Here is a 20,187-nt window from a genome sequence, read left to right on the forward strand (position 1 = left end):
AATAGGGCACCCAGGGTTGAGAAGGGAGAGTGTTGACATGTCGTGGGGTTGTTAACCAATGTCCTAAAACAATATGTGTACTAACTGATGAGAAACTGTTCTGTAAACTTTCATCTAAAGTACAAAAAAAAAAGTATGAGCCTTAATAAAGCTTCTCTCAAAGCTCAGAGACTTGTGCATTTTGACTGAAAACAAAACCTAAAAGGATAAAAGTGTAGAGACTGAAAACAAAACCTAAAAGAATGAATTTTGACTGAAAACAAAACCTAAAAGAATGAAAGTGTAGAGACGTTTCTGTACTTGGGATGGTCCCTGTGTTCCTTATTCAGTAGACACAGTGCCAACTCTGAAGACTGGCCTTGCTTCTGAATTAGGCAAACAGCTCAGGGTTGGGAGAAGTAGTCTTAACAGTCAAAGGATTTTGCCTTTACACTTCTCTTTGGAGGCCAGAGCTGGAATGCCCATTTGGCAGCTCACAAGCCCAGTGGGACCATCCTTATCACTGACTCCTCTAGGCCAACACTATGCCTGAGAGTCAAGTTACCTTTCCTTCCTCTGAGTGGGGAAGGTAATATGGAATTTCTCTCAAGGCTGTCTTCCCTCTCCACCCTACCCCTCGCCCTCAGCAATATCTGGTCTGTAATCTGTAAACAGTACTCTGAGTTTTAATGACTCACTTGCTCTCCACTTCACCCCCTTCTCCACAAAACCAAACCAAACCAGTTGCCTTCCAGTCGATTCCTACTCATGGAGATCTATGGGTTTCAAGGCTGTGACCTTTCAGAAGCAAATCACCAGGCCTGTCTTCGAAGGTACCTCTGAATGGATTTGAACCACCAACCTTTGGGTTACCTATAGTCAAATACTTAACCCTTTGCAGCACCGAGGGAGTGCTCCACAAAGTGGTATGGAAATCTTCCTTTGGATAGGATATAATGTGTATTAGGGTGGGGGGGGGTGGGGGAGGCAACACTTTAAGACTGATTTAAGTATTGTGGCTTTTCTGCTAACCACCTAGTCTGTGTATATATGTTGGAAACCCTGGTGGCGTAGTGGTTAAGTGCTACAGCTGTGAACCAAAAGGTGGGCAGTTTGAATCCACCAGGCACTCCTTGGAAACTCTGTGGGGCAGTTCTACTCTGTCCTGTAGGGTCGCTATGAGTCGGAATTGACTCAATGGCAATGGATTTTATATATATATATATATATATAGTTGTTAGGTGCCACCGAGTTGGTTCCAACTCATAGCGACCCTACAGAGCAAAGTAGAACTGCTCCTTAGGGTTTCCAAGGAGTGGTTGGTGGATTTGAACTGCCGACCTTTTGGTTAGCAGCTGAGCTCCTAACCACTATACCACAGGGCTCCTGCACTGTCCCTATGATTGGTTGTGGATTGGACTATTGTGATCCATAGGGTTTTCATTGTCTAATTTTTGGAAGTAGATAGCCAGGCCTTTCTTCCTAGTCCATCTTAGTCTGGAAGCTCTGCTGAAACCTGTTCAACATCGTAGCACCACGGAAGCCTCCACAGACAGATGAGTGGTGACTACTCATGAGGTGCACTAGCCAGGAATGTACTTAGTATATGTACATCATTGGATTCTTACACCACGTGTCTCCTGCCCTATAAGGGCAGAGCCAGGAAGCATTATTATTATTCCCATTTTACAGGTGCAGAATTGGACTCAGACTGGTCACACCACTCATCAGTGACAGAGCTGAGCTCCGCCACCTGGCCTCCTGACCCCAAATCCCATTCTCTTTCTATTACTTTACATTGCCTTTCTCTCTCCATTCCTCCGATATTAATTTAGCAAGCCCTCATTAAGTATGCATTGCTTGCATGATGGGAGTCCCTGGGTGGTGCAAACAGTTAATCCACTCAGCTGCTAACCGAAAGGTTAGAGGTTCAAGTCCACTCTGAGGTGCCTTGGAAGAAAGGCCTGGCAATCTACTTTCTGAAAAAACAGCCATTGAAAACCCTGTGCAACACAGTTCTACTCTGACACACATGGGGTCACCATGAGTTAGAACCGACTCCACAGCAACAGGTTGTTTACTGGTGTGTATGATGCTGGGGACAAGGCAAAGATGAAAGGGCCATGGTCCGTATGCCCCAGGAACTTACAAGGTACCGGAAGAATGAAACCGGTGTGCCCGTAACCATAATACACAGGTGGGATATGATTGGCGTGGATAAAGTATCGCAGAAAGTTACACTCCTGATGCGGGATGAGGAGGAGGGAGGTGCAAAGACTGCCACGCCCACCAGTTGCTGGCAAGGTGATGCCGACTCACAGTGACCCCACGCGTTTCAGAGTAGAAAGCCCTCTACAGGGTTTTCATGGCTGTCTTAGTTTCTTAGTGCTGCTATAACAGAAATATCACAAGTGAGTGGCTTTAACAAACAAAGTTATTTTCTCACAGTTTAGGGAGCTAGATGTCCAAATTCAGGGCACCAGCTCTAGGGGAAGGCTTTTCTTTCTGTGTTGGCCCTGGGGGAAGGTCCTTGCCTCTTCAGCTTCTATTCCTTGGATCTTTGGTGGTCTTCATGTAGTATGGCATCTATCTTCCCCCATCTCTGCTCGATTCTCTGTCCTAATGTACTCTTTTTATGTCTCAGAGGTACCAAACCAACAACCCATTTCTGTCAAGTCGATTCTGACTAATAGTGACCCTATAGGACAGAATAGAACTGCCCCACAGGGTTTCCAAGGAGCGGCTGATGGATTTGAACTGCTGGCCTTTTGGTTAGCAGTTGAACTCTTAACCACTATGCCACCAGGGCTCCATCTCAAAGGTGACTGGTTTAAAACACACCCTCTGCTGATATGGCTACTCAACAAAGAAAACCCCATTCCTCAATGGGATTATAACCACAGGTAGGGGGGTTAAGATTTACAACACATATTTTGCGGGGGGACACAGTTCAGTCCATAACAATGGTTGTGACCATTTGGAAGCAGATCACTGCGCCTTTCTTCTGAGGCACCTCTGGGTGGGTTTAAAACCTCCAAACTTTCAACCCAGTGCTTAACCATTTGTACCACCCAGGAGGCTTCACAGAGGAGAAAAAATATTTGAGTTTGGCCTGAGAAGAATGAGTAGGTGTTTGCTGGGTGAAGATGGGGAGAGAGATTGCAGTTACATACTGAGCAAAGGTGCAGAGGCGGGCAGGCATTCAGCGTGACTGGAGCATAAGGTGTGTCTATGGTAGAGTGGGTAACACAGCCAGAAAAGCAGGTTGGAATGGGATCTTGGAGGGCTGGGTTAAGGAGTTTGGACTTTACTTGGTATGCAAGGGTAACTGTGGGAGATTTTTGAGCCAGGGGAGTGTGGGTGATCAAAGCAATTCAACAGGAATTATTGTCACCTGGTGGCAGGGTAGGATGACTAGAGAGAAGCCTGGGGGCAGCAAGACCAGTTAGGAACCTGTTGCACTAGTTGCAGCTGAGGGCGCCTGAAGTCGGGTGGTGACAGTGGGAGGGGAGAGGACAAGATGGGTGGGAAAGCAAGGACAGATAGTTACCCAGGCTAGGTTCACTAATAATTTTTTCCTGCAAGATCATTTTTTTTCCCCCAGAAACTAAAAGGGCATATTTTGGTGAATAGAGAGGCATAGTTGGAGCCCTGGTGGCACAGTGGTTAAGAGCTATGGCTGCAACCACAAAGCTGGCAGTTCAAATTCACCAGCCACTGCTTGGAAATCCTATGGGGCAGTTCTACTCTGTCCTATAGAGTTCTTATGAGTCAGAATTGACTCGATGGCAACGGGTTTGGTTTTTGGTTTGGGGTAAGGCATAGTTAGACGGAAAGCAAAGTGGTTGATTGATCACAGTGCCGAAGATGACACCTTTGGTCCATCGTTATGCTGATTCATTTCTACTCTGTCCTGACTGTGAATTTGCAAAACAGTTGACTGGAGTTAATGATACAGCCTATGGTCATGGATTTGAACATAGCATAAACATTCAGAATGTTCAAGGAATGGAGTGGGTAAATGACTTGTCTGCAAACACAGTTAGTGGCAATGCTAGAGCTTGAAACCAGATCTTCTGGTTTCCTACTCCAGGGCTCTGTCCAGGGGTTTGAACAAGAACGAACCTGTTCAGTCCAGTCTAAACCCCTGCTGAGAATTTGCATTTCTACCCCCGAGATACTGAATCAGAATCTACATCTTTTTTAAAATAATATTTTATTGTTTTCGGTGAAAGTTTACACAGCAAATTAGGTTCCCATTTGACAATTTCTACACTAATTGTTCAGTGCCGTTAGTTACATTTTTCACAATGTGTAACCATTCTCTTTAATTGCTCTCTGGTTATTTGGTTTCAAGTACTCTAGTTTCCCTGCTCCCTTTTCTTCTCATCTTTCCTTTAGAATAATTGTTGACCTTCTGGTCTTTTATAGATGTTTGTTTGTTTGTTTTATTGTATTTTAGATGAAGGTTTACGGAGGAAACTAGTTTCTCATTAAACAGTTAATACACAAATTGTTTTGTGACATTGGTTGACAACCCCACAACATGCCAACACTCTCCCCTTCTCAACCTTGGGTTCAGCATTACCAGCTTGCCTGTCTCCTCTTGGATTCCCATCTTTGCCCCTGAGCTGGTGTGCCCCTTTAGTCTCGCTTTGTTTTATGGGCCTGTCTAACCTTTGGCTGAAGGGTGAACTTCGGGAGTGACTTCATTACTGAGCCAGAAGGGTGTCCAAGGGCCATACTCTTGGGGTTTCTCTAGTCTCTGTCAGACAAGTAAGTCTGGTATTTTTTCATGAGTTAGAATTTTTTTCTAGCTCTGTCCGGGACCCTCTATTGTGATCCCTGTCAGAGCAGTTGGTGGTCGTGCCTGGGAAACATCTACTGGACTCAGTCTGGTAGTGGTAGATGTGGTCCATTAATCCTTTGGACTAATCTTTCACTTGTATCTTCAGTTTTCTTCATTCTTCCTTGCTCCCAAAGGGGTGAGATCAGTGGAGTATCTTAGATGGCCGCTCGAAAACTTTAAAGACTTCAGGTGCTACTCACCAAAGTAGAACGTAGAACGTTTTCTTTATAAACTATGTTATGCCAATTGAGCTAGATGTTCCCTGAGACCGTGGTCCCCACAGCCCTCAGCCCAGTAATTTGTTCCTTCAGAGAGCTTAAAACAGATCTTCTGGCTTCCTACTGTAGGGTTCTGTGCAGGGTTTGAACCAGAACAAACTGTTTTGTTCCTATCCAAGCCCCTGCTGAGAATTTGCATTTCTATCCCAGAGATACTGAATCAGAATCTACATTTTAACAAGACCCCCAGGTGATTCTTATGTATAATAAATTTTGGGAACCACTGCTCTACTAGTGGTTCTCAGAATCAGTCCCTAACCAGCCATATTAGCATCCCCTGGGAACTTGTTAGAATTGCAAATTCTCAGCAGGGATTCCAACTGGAACTAACCAGTTTGAAACCCTGGTTCTGTCCACCATTCCACAGCTGAAATATCTGCTCCGGACTTACTTGCCCTTTAATGTTATGTAAATTTGCCCTTATTTTGAAACAGTTGTCCTGCAACAGATTCTTGATCACAATGGCCTTCACTTGCTACATGTGCAGCTTTTAAATCATTGAAAAGGCTTCAAACCTTTTTTTGCACTAAAACCCGCTGCCACTGAGTCAATTCTGACTCTTAGCGACCCAATAGGATAAAGTGGAACTGCCCTATGGGGTTTCCAGGGAACAACTGGTAGATTCGAAATGCTGACCTTTTGGTTAGCAGCTGAGCACTTAACCACTGTGCCACCAGGACTCCTTTTCTTGCACTAAAGTAAGGCTCATTAAGAACCATATGCACCTATCCCAACTTACCTACAAATTCGACTTAGGGACATTCTTAGGAATAGATCTCATTCATACCCCAGGGACTGCCTGTACTTGCATTTAGGATCAAAAGTTTACTCAGAAGAGTCTATTAGGAACTAGGTTTTTGTAACAAATGAATAATACCTCATGGATGGTTTTCAAATGCATCAAATAGTAGATACCCCACAATTTGACTCCACAACCGATTGTCACCTCACGCACAGCCACCACTTGTTTGTCAGTGGAAGCTTGGGTGTTGCTATGATGCTGAACAAGTTTCAGTGGAGATTCTAGACTAAGACAGACTAGGAAGAAAGGCCTGGCAATCTACTTCTGAAAATCAGCTAATGAAAACCCTGTTGATCGCAAATGTCTGAACCCACTTACACAATTTATCCATTACCCCTACTAATGTTAGGTTGTTTGAGCTTTTTCGCATTTACAGTGTTGCAGTTAACGTCCTTTTATATGTCTTCATATGAACATGTACAAGAGTTTCTCTAGGGTATGCTCCTAGAAGTGGACTTTCTGGGGTGAAGGTAGGTGTCTTTTTAGTTTTACTAGATACTGCAAAGTGGCCATACCAATTTGCACTTGAACTGGCAGTGAATGAGAGTTCCTGTTTCCACACATCCTCACCATCACTTGATATCATCAGACTTTGTCATCTTTGCCAGTCTGCTGGTTGGACCATGGTATGTTGTAATTGTTTTGACTTGTCATTTCCCTGATAACTAGTGACGCGGAACGCCTTCTCTTATAGTCGTTAAACCAATACATTTTAAACACCTAATTACTAAGGGTGCTCAAAATTATTAATTCAAGCAATTGTATTCCTTTCAAGTTTCAACAGAACCAAAGGTGTACATTCCAGTTCAGTGTTGGGCAAGTACTTCTGTGTATTTACTCCTCACAGGCAAGCCAGAGTTGACAGTTATGCAGATAAAAGGAGAAAGGGCTAAAACTGAAGTGGGAAAGATTTAGGGTAGATATAAATAAGAAGGTTGGCCGTCTCTTCCTTAAAGCTAGTTAAAACCAAACCCGTTACCATCAAGTTGATTCTGACTCATGGTGAATCCATGTGTGTCAGAGTAGAACTAAGCTCCATAGAGTTTTCTTGGCTGTAATCTTTACAGAAGCAGATCACCAAGCCTTTGTGCTGCGGCACTGCTGGGTCAGTTTGAACTGTCCACCTTTTGGTTCATAGATAAGTGCAAACTGCTTGTGCCATCCAGGGACCTCATAGCTAACTAAACCAAAAAAACCCAAACCCGTTGCTATCAAGTCAATTCTGACTCATAGCATTATATAAATATAGTAGAATTAAATCTGTTGTTCATTGCTCCTAATACATTAATGTAGTAATTTTCACTTTGTAAAACACCTTAAAATGCTGGGAAATGTTGCAAGAAGCAGTGTTGAACACTCTAGCACAATCCATAACTGACTCCCTTGAGCTTTCCCCCTTTTCTCCCAGGTTTGTAATACTGTTCACAGACGACTTGGGCCGTATTTCCCAGTGGAGCTCCATCATGGCTGGGAGTCTTGCAGGCATGGTGTCCACCATTGTGACATACCCTACAGACCTCATCAAAACCCGGTTGATTGTACAGAACATGCTGGAACCATCTTATAAAGGCATCCTCCATGCTTTGGCTACTATTTATCAACAGGAAGGGTTCCTGGCCCTTTATCGAGGGGTTTCCCTCACTGTTTTAGGTAAGATGAAACTTCTCACCTTGTCCAAGAAAAGGCTATGTTCTTTGATATATATGAATGTATTATATACCTTTGTGACCAGTTAAATTGATTTACTGAGGTCAAGGTTGTATGGATTCAATCTACATAGAGCCAATTAGCTTCATTCTATTCCATAACCATATACCTCACTCCTAACTTTGGCTAGTCACAGCCCAGAGAGGGGAGTAGGGCAGAAACTGGAGATGCCTTAGTACAAACTGGAAGGAGCATGAGCCTAAACACTCCCTATCTGATTACAGGAAGAAGTCTTTAGTGTGTGTGTATGTCCCTTTGCTGGGGCTATACATACACATAGGTCACCAGGGATCCTCTAACTGCCAAATCAAGTAGACATTCAATCCTTTATCTGACCTTTGTTGCAGGATTTGATTAGACTGATCACCCCTTATGGAAACTTCTAGGACCCTACCACCTCTTGGGTGTCTTCCCACCTCTCTGGCAGCTTTCTCATCTGACTCCTGTGGTCCTCTAGTTCATCTAATGCTGCCAGCCCCCTACATATTGCCCTGAGCTCCTTCCTTAGCTTCCTTCTCACCCTCTACCGTAGCTTCCTTCTCACCCTGTATACCCTTCCTAGGTGGCCTCATCTAAGCTCATGGCTCAAACAAGCATCAGTATATTCTGATGACTCCCAATCTCTGTCTCTGTAACAACAACGACTAACATTTATTGGGTGCTTACTATGTGCTGGAAACCCTGGTGGTGCAGTGGTTAAGAGCTACTATGGCTGCTGACCAAAAGGTCGGCAGTCCAGATCCACCAGGCGCTCCTTGGAAACTCTATGGGGCAGTTCTACTCTATCCTATAGGGTCATTATGAGTTGGAATTGACTCAACGGCAGCACATCTAGTTTTTGGTTTACTATGTGCCAGGTACTTTGCTAAATGCTCCATATACAATCCCATTTAAGCCTCATTTTACAGATGAAGAAATAGATGCTTAGGGAAGCTAAGTGATTTGCCCAAGGTCACAGAGATAGAGAGTGGAAGAACCTAGCAATATGACTCCACAGCCCTCTGTCTTAACCACTGACTTATACCAGTTTCCAATAGCAGCATGAATATCTATCTGCTCTTGGACACCTTCATTGCCAGTTGCTGTGGAGCTGGTTCAGATTTATGGCAACCCCATGTCTGTGTCAAAACACAACTGTGTTCCATAGGATTTTCAATGGCTGATTTTTTGGAAGTAGATCACCAGGCCTTTCTTCCAAGGTGCCTCTGGATGGAGGCAAACCTCCAACCTTTTGGTTAGTAGCCAAACACATTAACCATTTGCACCACCCAGGTTCAAATTCCAGACCAAACCTGATGTCCTTGTTTGTCTCAAACCTGCTCTTCCTCCTGTATTCCCTAGTGAATGATACTCCCTTCCTTTCACCCAGTGGCTCAAGCCAGAAGAAACCCAGGAATCACTTCAGTTTTTGCTCCCACTCCATTCTCAATTCACACAGTCAAGTCCTGTCAATTTGACCTCTTAGCTCTCAAGTCTATCCCCGCTTCTCCATCCCCATCCCCTCTGCCTTAGGCAACGCTCTCATCATCTTTCCTCCAGACTCTGGTGAGGGGCTACTACCTGGCCCCTGCCAACCTGTCCTACCTCATTTCCTGCCATGTCTCCACAGGCACCCATGCTCCAGCCATACAGAAATACTTGCATTTCCTGGAAATAACACTCCCTTGCATAACTCCACACCTTTGTACATACTGATCCCTCTGCCAGAAATGCCTTTCCATTCTCTTGGTGTCTAATGAACTCCTACTCATTCCTCAAGACCCAGTTCAAAAGGTCTCTTCTGTGATGTCCTTCCTGATTCCCCAGGCAATATTAATCACTCTTCTCCTCCTGTACCTAAAGCACTTTATATAGCCCCCTATTATGGCACATATGAGGTGTCTTAGTCATCTACTGCTGCTATAACAGAAATTCCACAAGCAGATGGCTTTAACAAAGAGAAGTTTATTCACTCACAGCCCAGTAAGCTAGAAGTCTGAATTCAGGGTGTCAGCTCCAGGGGAAGGTTTTCTCTCTCTGTCGGCTGTGGAGGAAGGTCCTTGTCATCAGCCTTCCCTTGGTCTGGGAGCTTCTCAGCACAGGAACCCCAGGTCCAAAGGATGCGCTCTGCTCCCTGCACTGTTTTTTTGGTGGTGTAAGGTCCCCCACTCTCTGCTCCCCTTTGCTTTTATCTCTTGAGAGATAAAAGTTGGTGCAGGCCACACCTCAGGGAAACTCCCTTTACATTGGCTCAGGGATGTGACCTTAGTAAGGGTATTATAATCCAACCCTCATCCTCTTTAATATAATCTAATCTTGCCTCATTAACCACAAGCAGAGATTAGGATTTACAACACATAGGAAAATTACAATCGCAAAATGGAGGACAACCACACAATACTGGGAATCATGGCCTAACCAAGTTGACACATATTTTGTGGGGGACACAATTCAATCCATGATATCAGGGGTGCTATATTTGTTTTCCCTGGCTGTCTTCTCACTAGATAGTGAACGTTTCCAGGACAGCAATTAACCTACTTCTCTTTGTATTCCCAAACCCAAACAAACCCATTGCTGTTGAGTTGATTCCGACTCATAGCGACCCTATAGAACAGAGTAGAACTGCCCCATAGAGTTTCCAAGGAGCAGCTGGTGGATTCAAACTGCCAATCTTTTGGTTCACAGCCATAGCACTTAACCACTACGCCACCAGGGTTTCCTTTGTATTCCCAGCACATAGCAAAAGCTCCACAAATGTTTTCTGAATGAAGGTAAATTGGGGGGTAGGGAGAGTTGGAGAGTCATTTTTAATAAACATTTATTAAATAAGTATTACTTTTTTCCAAAGCTAGGCAGCCCACTTGTGTCATCCCTTCTTTTAAATCTCATTTTGAAGGAGAAATTCAGTCTCTATATAAACTTAAGATGGCTCCCAGAGTTTCTAGAAGTTTCTGAAAGTGCTACCTACTGCACTACTTGATTCACCATCTTTCCCTAGAAAGGTGATAATGCCACATAGTGTAAGGTCCACTGAGCCCTAATATAACTATGTCATTACCAAAGGTGAGGTCAGTTCAGCTCCCTCACTGCTGAGAACCTCTAACTATCCATTTTTCCCAAAATCCTTTCTTCCCAAATAGAGACCACTCCTGCCTAACCTCCAAAACTTGATTAGGTACTGTCCACTAAGTTTTGGGTTTTTTGTGTATGTGGGAGTGATTTTTTTTCAACATTTTATTTATTTATTTTATTAGTTTCAAACATACAGAAAAGTTAAAAGAATTGTAAGCACCCACATACCCACCAATTGGATCTTACAGTTAATATTTTGCTATATTTGCTTTGTCACCTATCTATCCATCTGTTCTCTCCTCTAGCCAATCACTGTTGTTGTTAGCTGCCATTGAGTCACCCCCGACTCATGGTGAACCCATGCAGAATGGAATGAAACCCTGCCCAGTCCTGTGCCATCCCCATGATGCATTGTGGATCAGACCTTTGTGATCCATCGGGTTGTCATTGGCTGATTTTTGGGAGTAGATTGCCAGGCCTTTCTTCTTAGTCTGCTTTAGTCCAGAAGCTCTGCTGAAACCCGTTCAGCATCGTAGCAACACACAAGCTTCCACTGACAGACGGCTGGTGGCTGCGCACAAGGTGCATTGGCCAGGAATCAAACCTGGGTCTCCCACGTGAAAGGCGAGAATTCTACCTGAACTACCAATGGCCCAGCCATTCAGTAGTCCATTTTATTTGTTTAATGATTTCAGGGTAAACTGCAAACATCAGTACGCTTTACCCCTAAACCCTTCAGCATGTGTATCATCAACTAGATTGTAATATTTGTGTATGATTATTTTTAAGTAAAATTTACAGTACAACGCACAAATCTTTAGTGAGACATTTGATGCATTCTAACAAATGACACAAATCCCTATCATAATATAGAGCATTATCATCATGCAAGAAAGTTCCCTCGTGTTCCTTCGGTTGGAATGATTTTTTTTTGTACTTCAAATGAAGGGTTGCAGAACAAACTAGTTTCTCATCAAACAGTACACACATTGTTGTATGACATTGGCTAACAACCCCACAAAATGTCAACACACTCCCTTCTCAACCCTGGGTTCCCTATTACCAGCTTTCCTGTTCCCTCCTGCCTTCCAGTCCCTGCCCCAGGGCTGGTTGGAGTGATTTTTAATAAGCTCAAGGCCCCACCTGTTTACTTTCCCTGGATTCCCCACAGAATTTAGGGTCTCCAAAAAAAAAAATTTTTTTTTTTTTAGACATAGGCAGCGTCTTCCTGGCCTTGTTTTGCAGGTGCTCTTCCATTCTCTGCTGGCTCCCTTCTTGTTTACATGAACCTAGAGAAAATCTGGAATGGACCCCGAGATCGGTTCTCTCTCCTCCAGAACTTTGCCAATGTCTGTCTGGCTGCTGCAGTGACGCAGACCCTCTCCTTTCCCTTTGACACGGTGAAGAGGAAGATGCAGGTGAGGAGTTGGGGAGGGGCGACGTGAAGCTTTTGTGGGTGGGTAGCAAGTACAAAGGACCCCAACCCTGAGTGATGCCGGGTTTCCAAGGAGATCGGGACTGCTTATACAAATACCACGCAAACTGCCACCCCCTACTTGCTGCTGCTAACCTCAAGCCTATTGGCTCTAGCCCAAGCCAAGCCACGCCCCCTCCCCCTCTCCAGGTGAGAGGCACTTTTCCTTCCTCTAATGTAATATGGCCCCCACCACCCATTACATTACATGTGGTTCTCCTTCCTCTAAGACCAACAGGAAGTAGAATGAGCCTGCTCACTTTAGCTCCCCTTGCTGCCTCAACAGCTGCACCTTACCTCAGTGAAACAGCCTGGAGAGATGGAAAATAATCTGGGAACTAGAGATATCAGGAAGGAGCCCTGGTGGTGCAAGGGGTAAGCACTTGGCTGCTAACCGAAAGGTCAGCAGTTTGAACTCATCCAGCAGCTCCACAGGAGAAAAGACCTGGTGATCTGCTCCCATAAAGATTAAAAAAAAACCACTGCCATCAAGTCAATTCTAACTCATACTGACCCTGTAGGACAGAGTAGAACACCCCCATAGGGTTTCCAAGGCTGTAAATCTTCACAGAAGCAGACTGTCACATCTTTCTCCCATGGAGTGGCTGGTGGGCTTGAACCACCCCGACCTTTCTATTAGCCACCAGGGCTCCTTATAAAGATTACAGTCCAGGAAACCCTATGGGGCAGTTCTCTGTCATATAGGGTCACTATGAGTCAGAATTGACTCAATGGCATAAGACAACAACAACATAAATATCAGTGGTTCAATAGTCCCTGATTCCTTGACTGAGGAAGTAACTGTCATTTCAAATGGGTCACTGTTACAGTGGGATTGGGCATGCATTTCCCTAATCATTACCTGGAAAAACTCCCGTTTTCTCTATAGACCATGGAGACAAAAGCCTGGTATCAGGGGCTCCAAAGTGAATAATTGGCTTAGCCTAGAATAAGACAATTTTGAGAAAAGAAAAATCAGATTGACTCAAATAAGGTTGGGGGGTTACAGCCCCATCTGTATAGTAGGGGCAGGGTTAGAGTCTAAACAGGGCTGCAACCTTGCTTTGTCCCTTAACCCTGCTAACTCTCCCTTCGCCTCCCTTAAAACTGGGCTTCCCCAGGCTTACTTGCCTCCTTGGCCTCTTCTGGGGGAAGTCTTGATTTATACAATTGATAAATTGTTTTATACACTCGATAAATCTTGATTTATACAATCGATAAATGCCACATCTTTCTCCCGCGGAGCAGCTGGTGGGTTCCAACTGCTGACCTTTCAATTAGAACCTGAGTGCTTAACCGCTGCGCCATCAGGACTCCTAGAGCCTGCTTAAAAAAATTTTTTTTTTTGCATGCTTATTTATAAAAACCATTCTTTCTCATTTTAAAAGTAATGCACATTAATTGTAGAAAATTTGGGAAATAAAAAAGTGCAAAAAAGAAAATACCCATAAAGCTAACACCCATGGATTATAATGATCAATAATTTTTCTTTTATGTATCTATATATATGTATTAATATAAATATATACAGTAAAACCTGAGAAAGCTGGAACCTATGTAAGGCGGAAACCCCATCGGAGAAGGAAAGCTCAAATATTTTCCACTAATAGAGAGCAGTGAAAAAGTGGTAAGACTGCACCATCAAAGGCGAAAAACTTGTGAGACCCAGCAAAACAAGGCAGTCCATTTGAGTTCCAGTTCTCACAGGTTTCACTGTATATAATACATGTATATGTAAGGTTATTTTTTACAAAATTTTGTTCATACTATATATAAAAATTAAGGAGCCCTGGTGACACAGTGTTTAAGGTGCTTGGTTGCAAATCAGGATGTTGGAGGTTTGAAACCACTGGTGGCTCCACAGGAGAAAGGTATGGCAGTCTGCTTCCGTAGAGATTTACAGACTTGGAAACCCTAGGGGGTCGGTCAGAGTCAGAATCGACTTGATGGCAGTGGAAATATATAAAAATTAGTATCTTGCTTTCAGTTTCCCTCTTTTTGAATATTTAGGCTGTTTCTAATTATTTAGTATAATTACATTACAAAGAACACTCTTCTATTTTTTCACATCTGTGATGATACCCTATTCCCAGAAATTGACTTGGGTCAGAAGATAGGAATAATTCCAAGGCTCTTAATACAAGTTGTACTCCAGAAAGGTGGTAACAGTTTACATTCCCACTGGCAGTAAGTGAGACTGGTTTAACTCCTATATTCCCATCAACATTAATTATTGTCACTATTTAAAATCACTGTGAACCTAATAGCTGAAAAATGGTATCATATTGTTTTAATTTTAATTTCATTGAGTATAAGTGGAGTTGCATATTTTCCATATATCAGTTGCCAATTTAGCTTTTTTTATTGATTAGTAAGAAGTCTATATATTAAGAATATTAACACTTTCCCATTGATATAGACAGGTAGGTAGTTAGATACCATCGTGCCAACTCCGACTCGTGAGCTTATGTACAACAGAACGAAATGTTGTCTGGTCCTTTGTCATCCTCATAATTGCCGACATGTTAGAGTCCATCATTGTGGCTATTGTGCCAATCCATCTCATTGAGGGTCTCTTTCGCCCTTACTGGCCCTCTACTTCACCAAACATGATGTCTTCCTTAACAGTGTATCCCTCCTGATGATGTGTCCAAAGCGAGCAAGTCAGACAATATTCTGTTGTGATCCACAAGATTTTGATAGGTTAATTTCCTGAAGTAGATCACCAGGCTTTTCTTCCTTTGTCATACATTGCACATATTTTGCACAGTTTAACATTGGCTTCTAATGCTGTTTATGTGTTGTTGTTGTACATATTTTTTAAATCTTTGTGCAATTATATCTATTACTTTTTCTTTGTTTCCAGACTTTGCTTTTCTGCCTAAAAAGCCTTCATATCCCACAATCATATGAATATTTACTTATGTGTTCTTTTAATGCTTCTCTGTTGTAATTTTTACATTTAACAGTTTAATACATTTAGAATTTATCTGAGTTAGGATGTCAGATAATGATCTAGCTATTAAAAAAGTGGTTTACCAGTTATTCAGGCACCAGTTTTTGAATAATCTTTCTTTTCCCCACTACTTTCTGATCCAACTTTTACCACACACTAAATGTTCAGATATTCTAGGGTTTATCTCTGAGCTGTGTGTTCTGTTATGTTGATCTGTCAGTCTGTTCTTAAGTCAGTACCACACTATTTCAATTATTATAGTTTTATAATACATTTTAATATCTGACAGGGCATGCACCTCCTCATTGGTCTTCTTTACAACATTTCCTTGATTATTTTCTTGGTTATCCTCATCCTCACTGATTATTCTTCTCATTTCCTTGATTATTGAACATTTCCTTGGTTATCCTCATCCTCATTGATTATTCTTCTCATTTCCTTGATTATTGAACATTTCCTTGGTTATCCTCATTCGTCCTGATTAACTTTACAATTAGCTTCTGATTTTGATTAGAATTCTGTCAAACCTATAAAATTGTAATAATTTTGTATAAAATATTCAATCTTTTATTCAGGAATATATTATATCCCTGCTTTAGTTTCAGTCTTCATGCATTAGGTTCAACAAGAGGAAAATGCCAATATTTGGCCTTCTTGACATACATAAATGACAATTTCCTATGGTTCAGCCCTTGGAAAAGTTGTTTTCCTCGTATAATAATTATACTCTTTTCTCAGAAAGATAACTTCTTTAAAAAAAGGGGGGGTGGAGTGGGAAGGAAGTATGGTATACTACAAGGATATTATTCATTTTATTTAAAATCCTGGCCCCCCAAATCTCACTTACTGTCAGGAATGAGAATAGGTTCTCACTGGTTGCTCATCAGAAAATGCATGAAACAAAGAATATCAGTGATCCATGCTTCGAGGATCACTTTTTGAAATAGTGGAGCCAGGGGCATCTCTCTAGCACTTTCCACCACCTCTTAGAACATCGCTCGAGGTGTGGTGAGCTCAGCTTCCTTCCTGCCCATAGCCAAAAACCAAATCCATTGCTGTTGAGTTGATTCCAACTCATAGCAGCCCTATAGGACGGAATGGAACTGCCCCACAGGGTTTCCAAGCTGTAATCTTCACGGAAGCAGACTGCCACATCTTTCTCCCCCAAAGCAGCTGGAGGGTTTGAACCACTGACCTTTCGGTTAGCAACCAAGAGCTTAACCACTGCACCACCAGAGCTCCTTCTGCGCATAACCAGCCCACCAAAACCAAACCCACTGCGTTTGAGTAGATTCTGACTCATAGTGATCCCATAAGGTTTCCAAGGCTGTAAACCTCTACAGAAGCATGCTGCCACATCTTTCTCCCCTAAAGTAGCTGGTGGATTCAAACCACCGACCTTTCAGTTAGCAGCCAAGTGCTTAGCCACTGCACCACCAGAGCTCCTTCTGCCCATAGCAAAAAAACCAGGGCTTTGAGCTGTGGGGGAAGGGGAGTCACATGCGAAACCGTTTCAGGTGAAGCTCAGTGACATCTAAACATGGGGGTGGGGATTTCAGTCTTCCCAATAAACTTTAAGCTTTCCTTTCTCCACCTGGGAGCTAGAACAGTGGCCTCCTCTGGGACGATCTAGCCAGCGCTACATTCTCCACTAGAATATATCCTTACCACAGTGATCTCCTACAAACTGGAGTAGGGTACACTGTTGCTGTTCGTTGCTGTTGAGTTGATTCTGACTCATAGCGACCACATGCGACAGAGTAGAGCGGCTGCATAGGGTTTCCTAAGCTATAATCTTTATGGCAGCAGATTTCCAGGTCTTTCTCCAACAGAGCCACTGCGTGGGCTTGAACGGCCAACCTTTCAGTGCTTAACCATTGTGCCACCAGGGCTCCTAAGATACACTAGAAGTGGATACTTAGGGGTAATATTGGTAACATTTTCTTGTGTACGGGGAGCCTTCTAGATAATGCACACACAGAGCTTTGAGAAAACTTTCAAATAAATGCAAAGTCATAATGTTAAAAAAAAAAAAACTCCAAAGAGGTTAATTGTGCTGTTTCCACAAAATATGATCAGCATCTAAGTATGAATAGTATCATAAGTGCCATCCAATCATAAAGGAAGTGAATTCCTAGGGTTTTGGTTAAAGTTTTCTTTTTTCAGGGGTTAATAAACATAATAATACCTTGTCCATCCTATATTTTGGAAAACTCCACCCCCAAGACAGAACCACAGGGCTGCCCTTAAATGCAAACATGGTATTGCTTTCTCTAACCATTAGATGGCGCTGTAGTCAGTAGCGCATACGTCAGCACTATGTGGGTATTCGAGCTTTGCAGTTCAGGGATCTCTCAGTCCAGTTAACAACCTCATGATCCCTGCTCAAAATACATCCATTTGGAGGATAAGGGGCCTAGAAACAACAAACTAACCCTAAATTCTGTTTCGTTTTCTGCAAAGCACACAATGCAAAATTCTCTGAGAGAGCTTTAAGGATAGTCTCCCCCCATGGGAGCAGGGTTTGCCAACAGAATTTGTAATGAGGGACCTTTGCAGAGCAACCAGGCTGCTCTGACGTAAGCACACTTAATGATAACATTTGCATTCCGTTGGCTTCCTTGTTGTACCGCCCTTCCGGAAGCAAATCAACATCAGGTGTCTTGGATAACCAGCTAGACAGGGAATGTTCTCAAGCCCCACCCTGACTGGCCACTTTGTCTGAATGCCTCACTCTCCTAATGTACTTTTATCCCCCCTGCGTGCGCGCGCGCACACACACACACACACACACACACACTGTGCCCATTTAATGCCACCTCAGGTTGGAACTGCTTTCAACACTAATGGCAATAATCACAAGTCTTGTTTAACCAGCTGCGCCCTTCCATCACCATACTTAGTTATTTTATTCCTTTTTCTTTTTCTTGCCTTGGCTTCTGGTTGGCTCCTAGAGAATGGGGAGGTAACATATGCATGTGCATGTTTTGGTAGAATGGTTTCTGGTGGGAAGGGGGTAGGGAAGTCAGCCCTGTGCACAAATGGAAGGAGTCATCCAAGCCCACCCTGCCTAAAATTGCCCTCTCCACACTTCAGTGCATTTTAGCTCAAGCTCTTCCAGGTAGGTCCTGGCCTTTTTATCTTTGTATCTTCAACACCTGGCCCAGTGCTGGCAGCACTTAGTGTATTAAGAGGACTTAAGACCCAGACCAAAACCCATGGCCATCGAGTTAATTCCGACTCATAGTGACCCTATGAGTTCTACTGTGTTTTCATAGGACAGAGTAGAACTGCCCCATAGGGTTTCCAAGGCTGTAATCTTTACTGAAACAAACTGCCACATCTTTCCCTTGCAGAGTGGCTGGTGGTTTCGATCCACTGACCTTTCAGTTAGCAGCAGAGTGCTTAACCACTGTTCCACCAGGCCTTCTAGAAGACATAGAAACCCGTTGCTGTTGAGTCAATTCCAGCTCATAGTGACCCTAGAGGAGGGGTAAATATTGAGAGAGATTGATTTATCTAATTAATCTGTGGGCCCCTCTTAAGGACGAGGGAGTCCTGAGAAAATGGTACCCTGGACAGGTGCATGTGGAGGAAAAAAGGAGACAATTTGGGAGACATTGCCAGACAGTCCAGGGAGCAGCCTAGAACGTGAGCGCCTGGGAGCCAAGCAGACCTCCGAAAGGCTCAGGGAGGAGGCACGCCTCACAACTCTGCCTGATACTCTCTCCTGCTGTCCGTATTAGGCGTCTCCATTTCCTCAAACATAAAACCAAGCTATCCGCCTGTTGCTTTATACCCCGGTGGACTTTGACCCATTCAAGGCTCGTCAGATAAGCAGGATTGGGCCAGGTCAGCATTTGAATTGAGAGCACAGATGATGAAGGACCAAAGGTGGTATCCCAGTGACACAGCTGACCAAGCAGAATATATATATGGTCAGTGAATGAACCGAGGCCCAAGCCTGCAGAGACAGAGATGCCAGATTGGACTGAAATGCTTAACACCTTGTGCTGCCTTTGCTGAACTGGACACGGGCACTTTGTTCATGAGCCCTCATAGAGCTCATCCCCTATCATGCTTTCTCGTGCTCAGCTCTGCATCTCCAGTTCTGACCATTCCCCAGAGCCCTGGTCCTACTTTTCCCACTGCCTGCTGGACATTGTCATTTGACTGTCATCTCTAAATTGTTATATATCAGACTGACTTACCCTGTTCCTAAAACTTTCTTTCTAGTTTTCCATTTTAATACCATCACTCCCTCAGTCACCCAGGCTAGAAATCTAGAAGTTGTCTTTGACTCTTCCTCTTCCCTCTCATCCAGGCAGCACTGAGCTCAGTTGGTTCTTCTTCACACCCCCCACCCTAGCCCCTGGTCCTTCCTTTTTTCACTGCCCCTACCCTAGTCTAGAACCTAGCTCATACCTAAGCTATTTCAGTAATCCTTTAATTGGTCTACAGGATTAATTTAAAAAATGAGCATAAGCATCGAGCACTAATATGTGCTAAGTGCTTTAAAATGTTCACTATCTCATTTAATCCCTACAAGGAAGGTACTGTTATTATCAACCCCATTTTACAGATGAGAACAATGAGGCACTGAAAGATTCTTTAACCTGCCCAAGTTTACCCATCCAGTAACTGAGCTAGGATTTAAGCCCAGGTAGCCTGTTTCCAAAGGAGCTCTGGTAGCACAATGGTTAAGCACTTGGCTGGTAACCGAAAGGTTGGTGATTCAAACCCACAGGCTGCTTTGTGGAAGAAAGACCTGGCAATCTGCTTCCATAAAGATTACAGTCATGAAAACTCTATGGGGCAGTTCTAATATATAACACATGGAGTCAGCCATGAGTCAGAATCGACTCTACAGCACCCAACAAGAACAGCCTATCTCCAGGGTCAAGACTCATTTCAACCCCTTCCAGCCCAGCACAGAGACTTCTGTCGAACTAATTTTCTTACAATCTGCCTGTGTTGTGTTCTTTTTTATTGCCCCTAGAGCATAAAGCCTGAGCCGCTTGGCCAGGCATGCAAACCTCACCAAGTTTACCACCCCCATTTCACAGACGCCCTCTATATCAGAAGTTA

The 20,187-nt window shown here is 43.4% G+C and overlaps 1 protein-coding gene across 9 annotated transcripts in view; it reads left to right on the forward strand.

Moving 5' to 3' along the window:
- Window positions 1–20,187, forward strand: part of SLC25A43 (solute carrier family 25 member 43) — a 62,847-nt gene that overhangs the window by 2,036 nt on the left and 40,624 nt on the right. For 4 of the 9 annotated variants that reach the window (XR_010319634.1, XR_010319635.1, XM_064277536.1 and 1 more), the window contains exons 2-4: window positions 7,317–7,558; window positions 11,915–12,087; window positions 12,430–12,518. Coding sequence is in view for 7 of the 9 variants with exons in the window: in XM_064277536.1 (XP_064133606.1) it covers window positions 7,317–7,558; window positions 11,915–12,087; window positions 12,430–12,518 (504 nt within the window). In the remaining 2 variants the exon portion in view is untranslated. Of the gene's footprint in view, window positions 1–1,171; window positions 6,535–7,316; window positions 7,559–11,914; window positions 12,088–12,429; window positions 12,519–20,187 lie in introns of those variants that run through there. The other 5 variants (XM_003414786.4, XM_023553863.2, XM_010594667.3 and 2 more) reach the window with 3 other exon arrangements.

The sequence above is a fragment of the Loxodonta africana genome, chromosome X, assembly GCF_030014295.1.
Source record: "Loxodonta africana isolate mLoxAfr1 chromosome X, mLoxAfr1.hap2, whole genome shotgun sequence".
NCBI classification, from domain to species: Eukaryota; Metazoa; Chordata; class Mammalia; order Proboscidea; family Elephantidae; genus Loxodonta; species Loxodonta africana.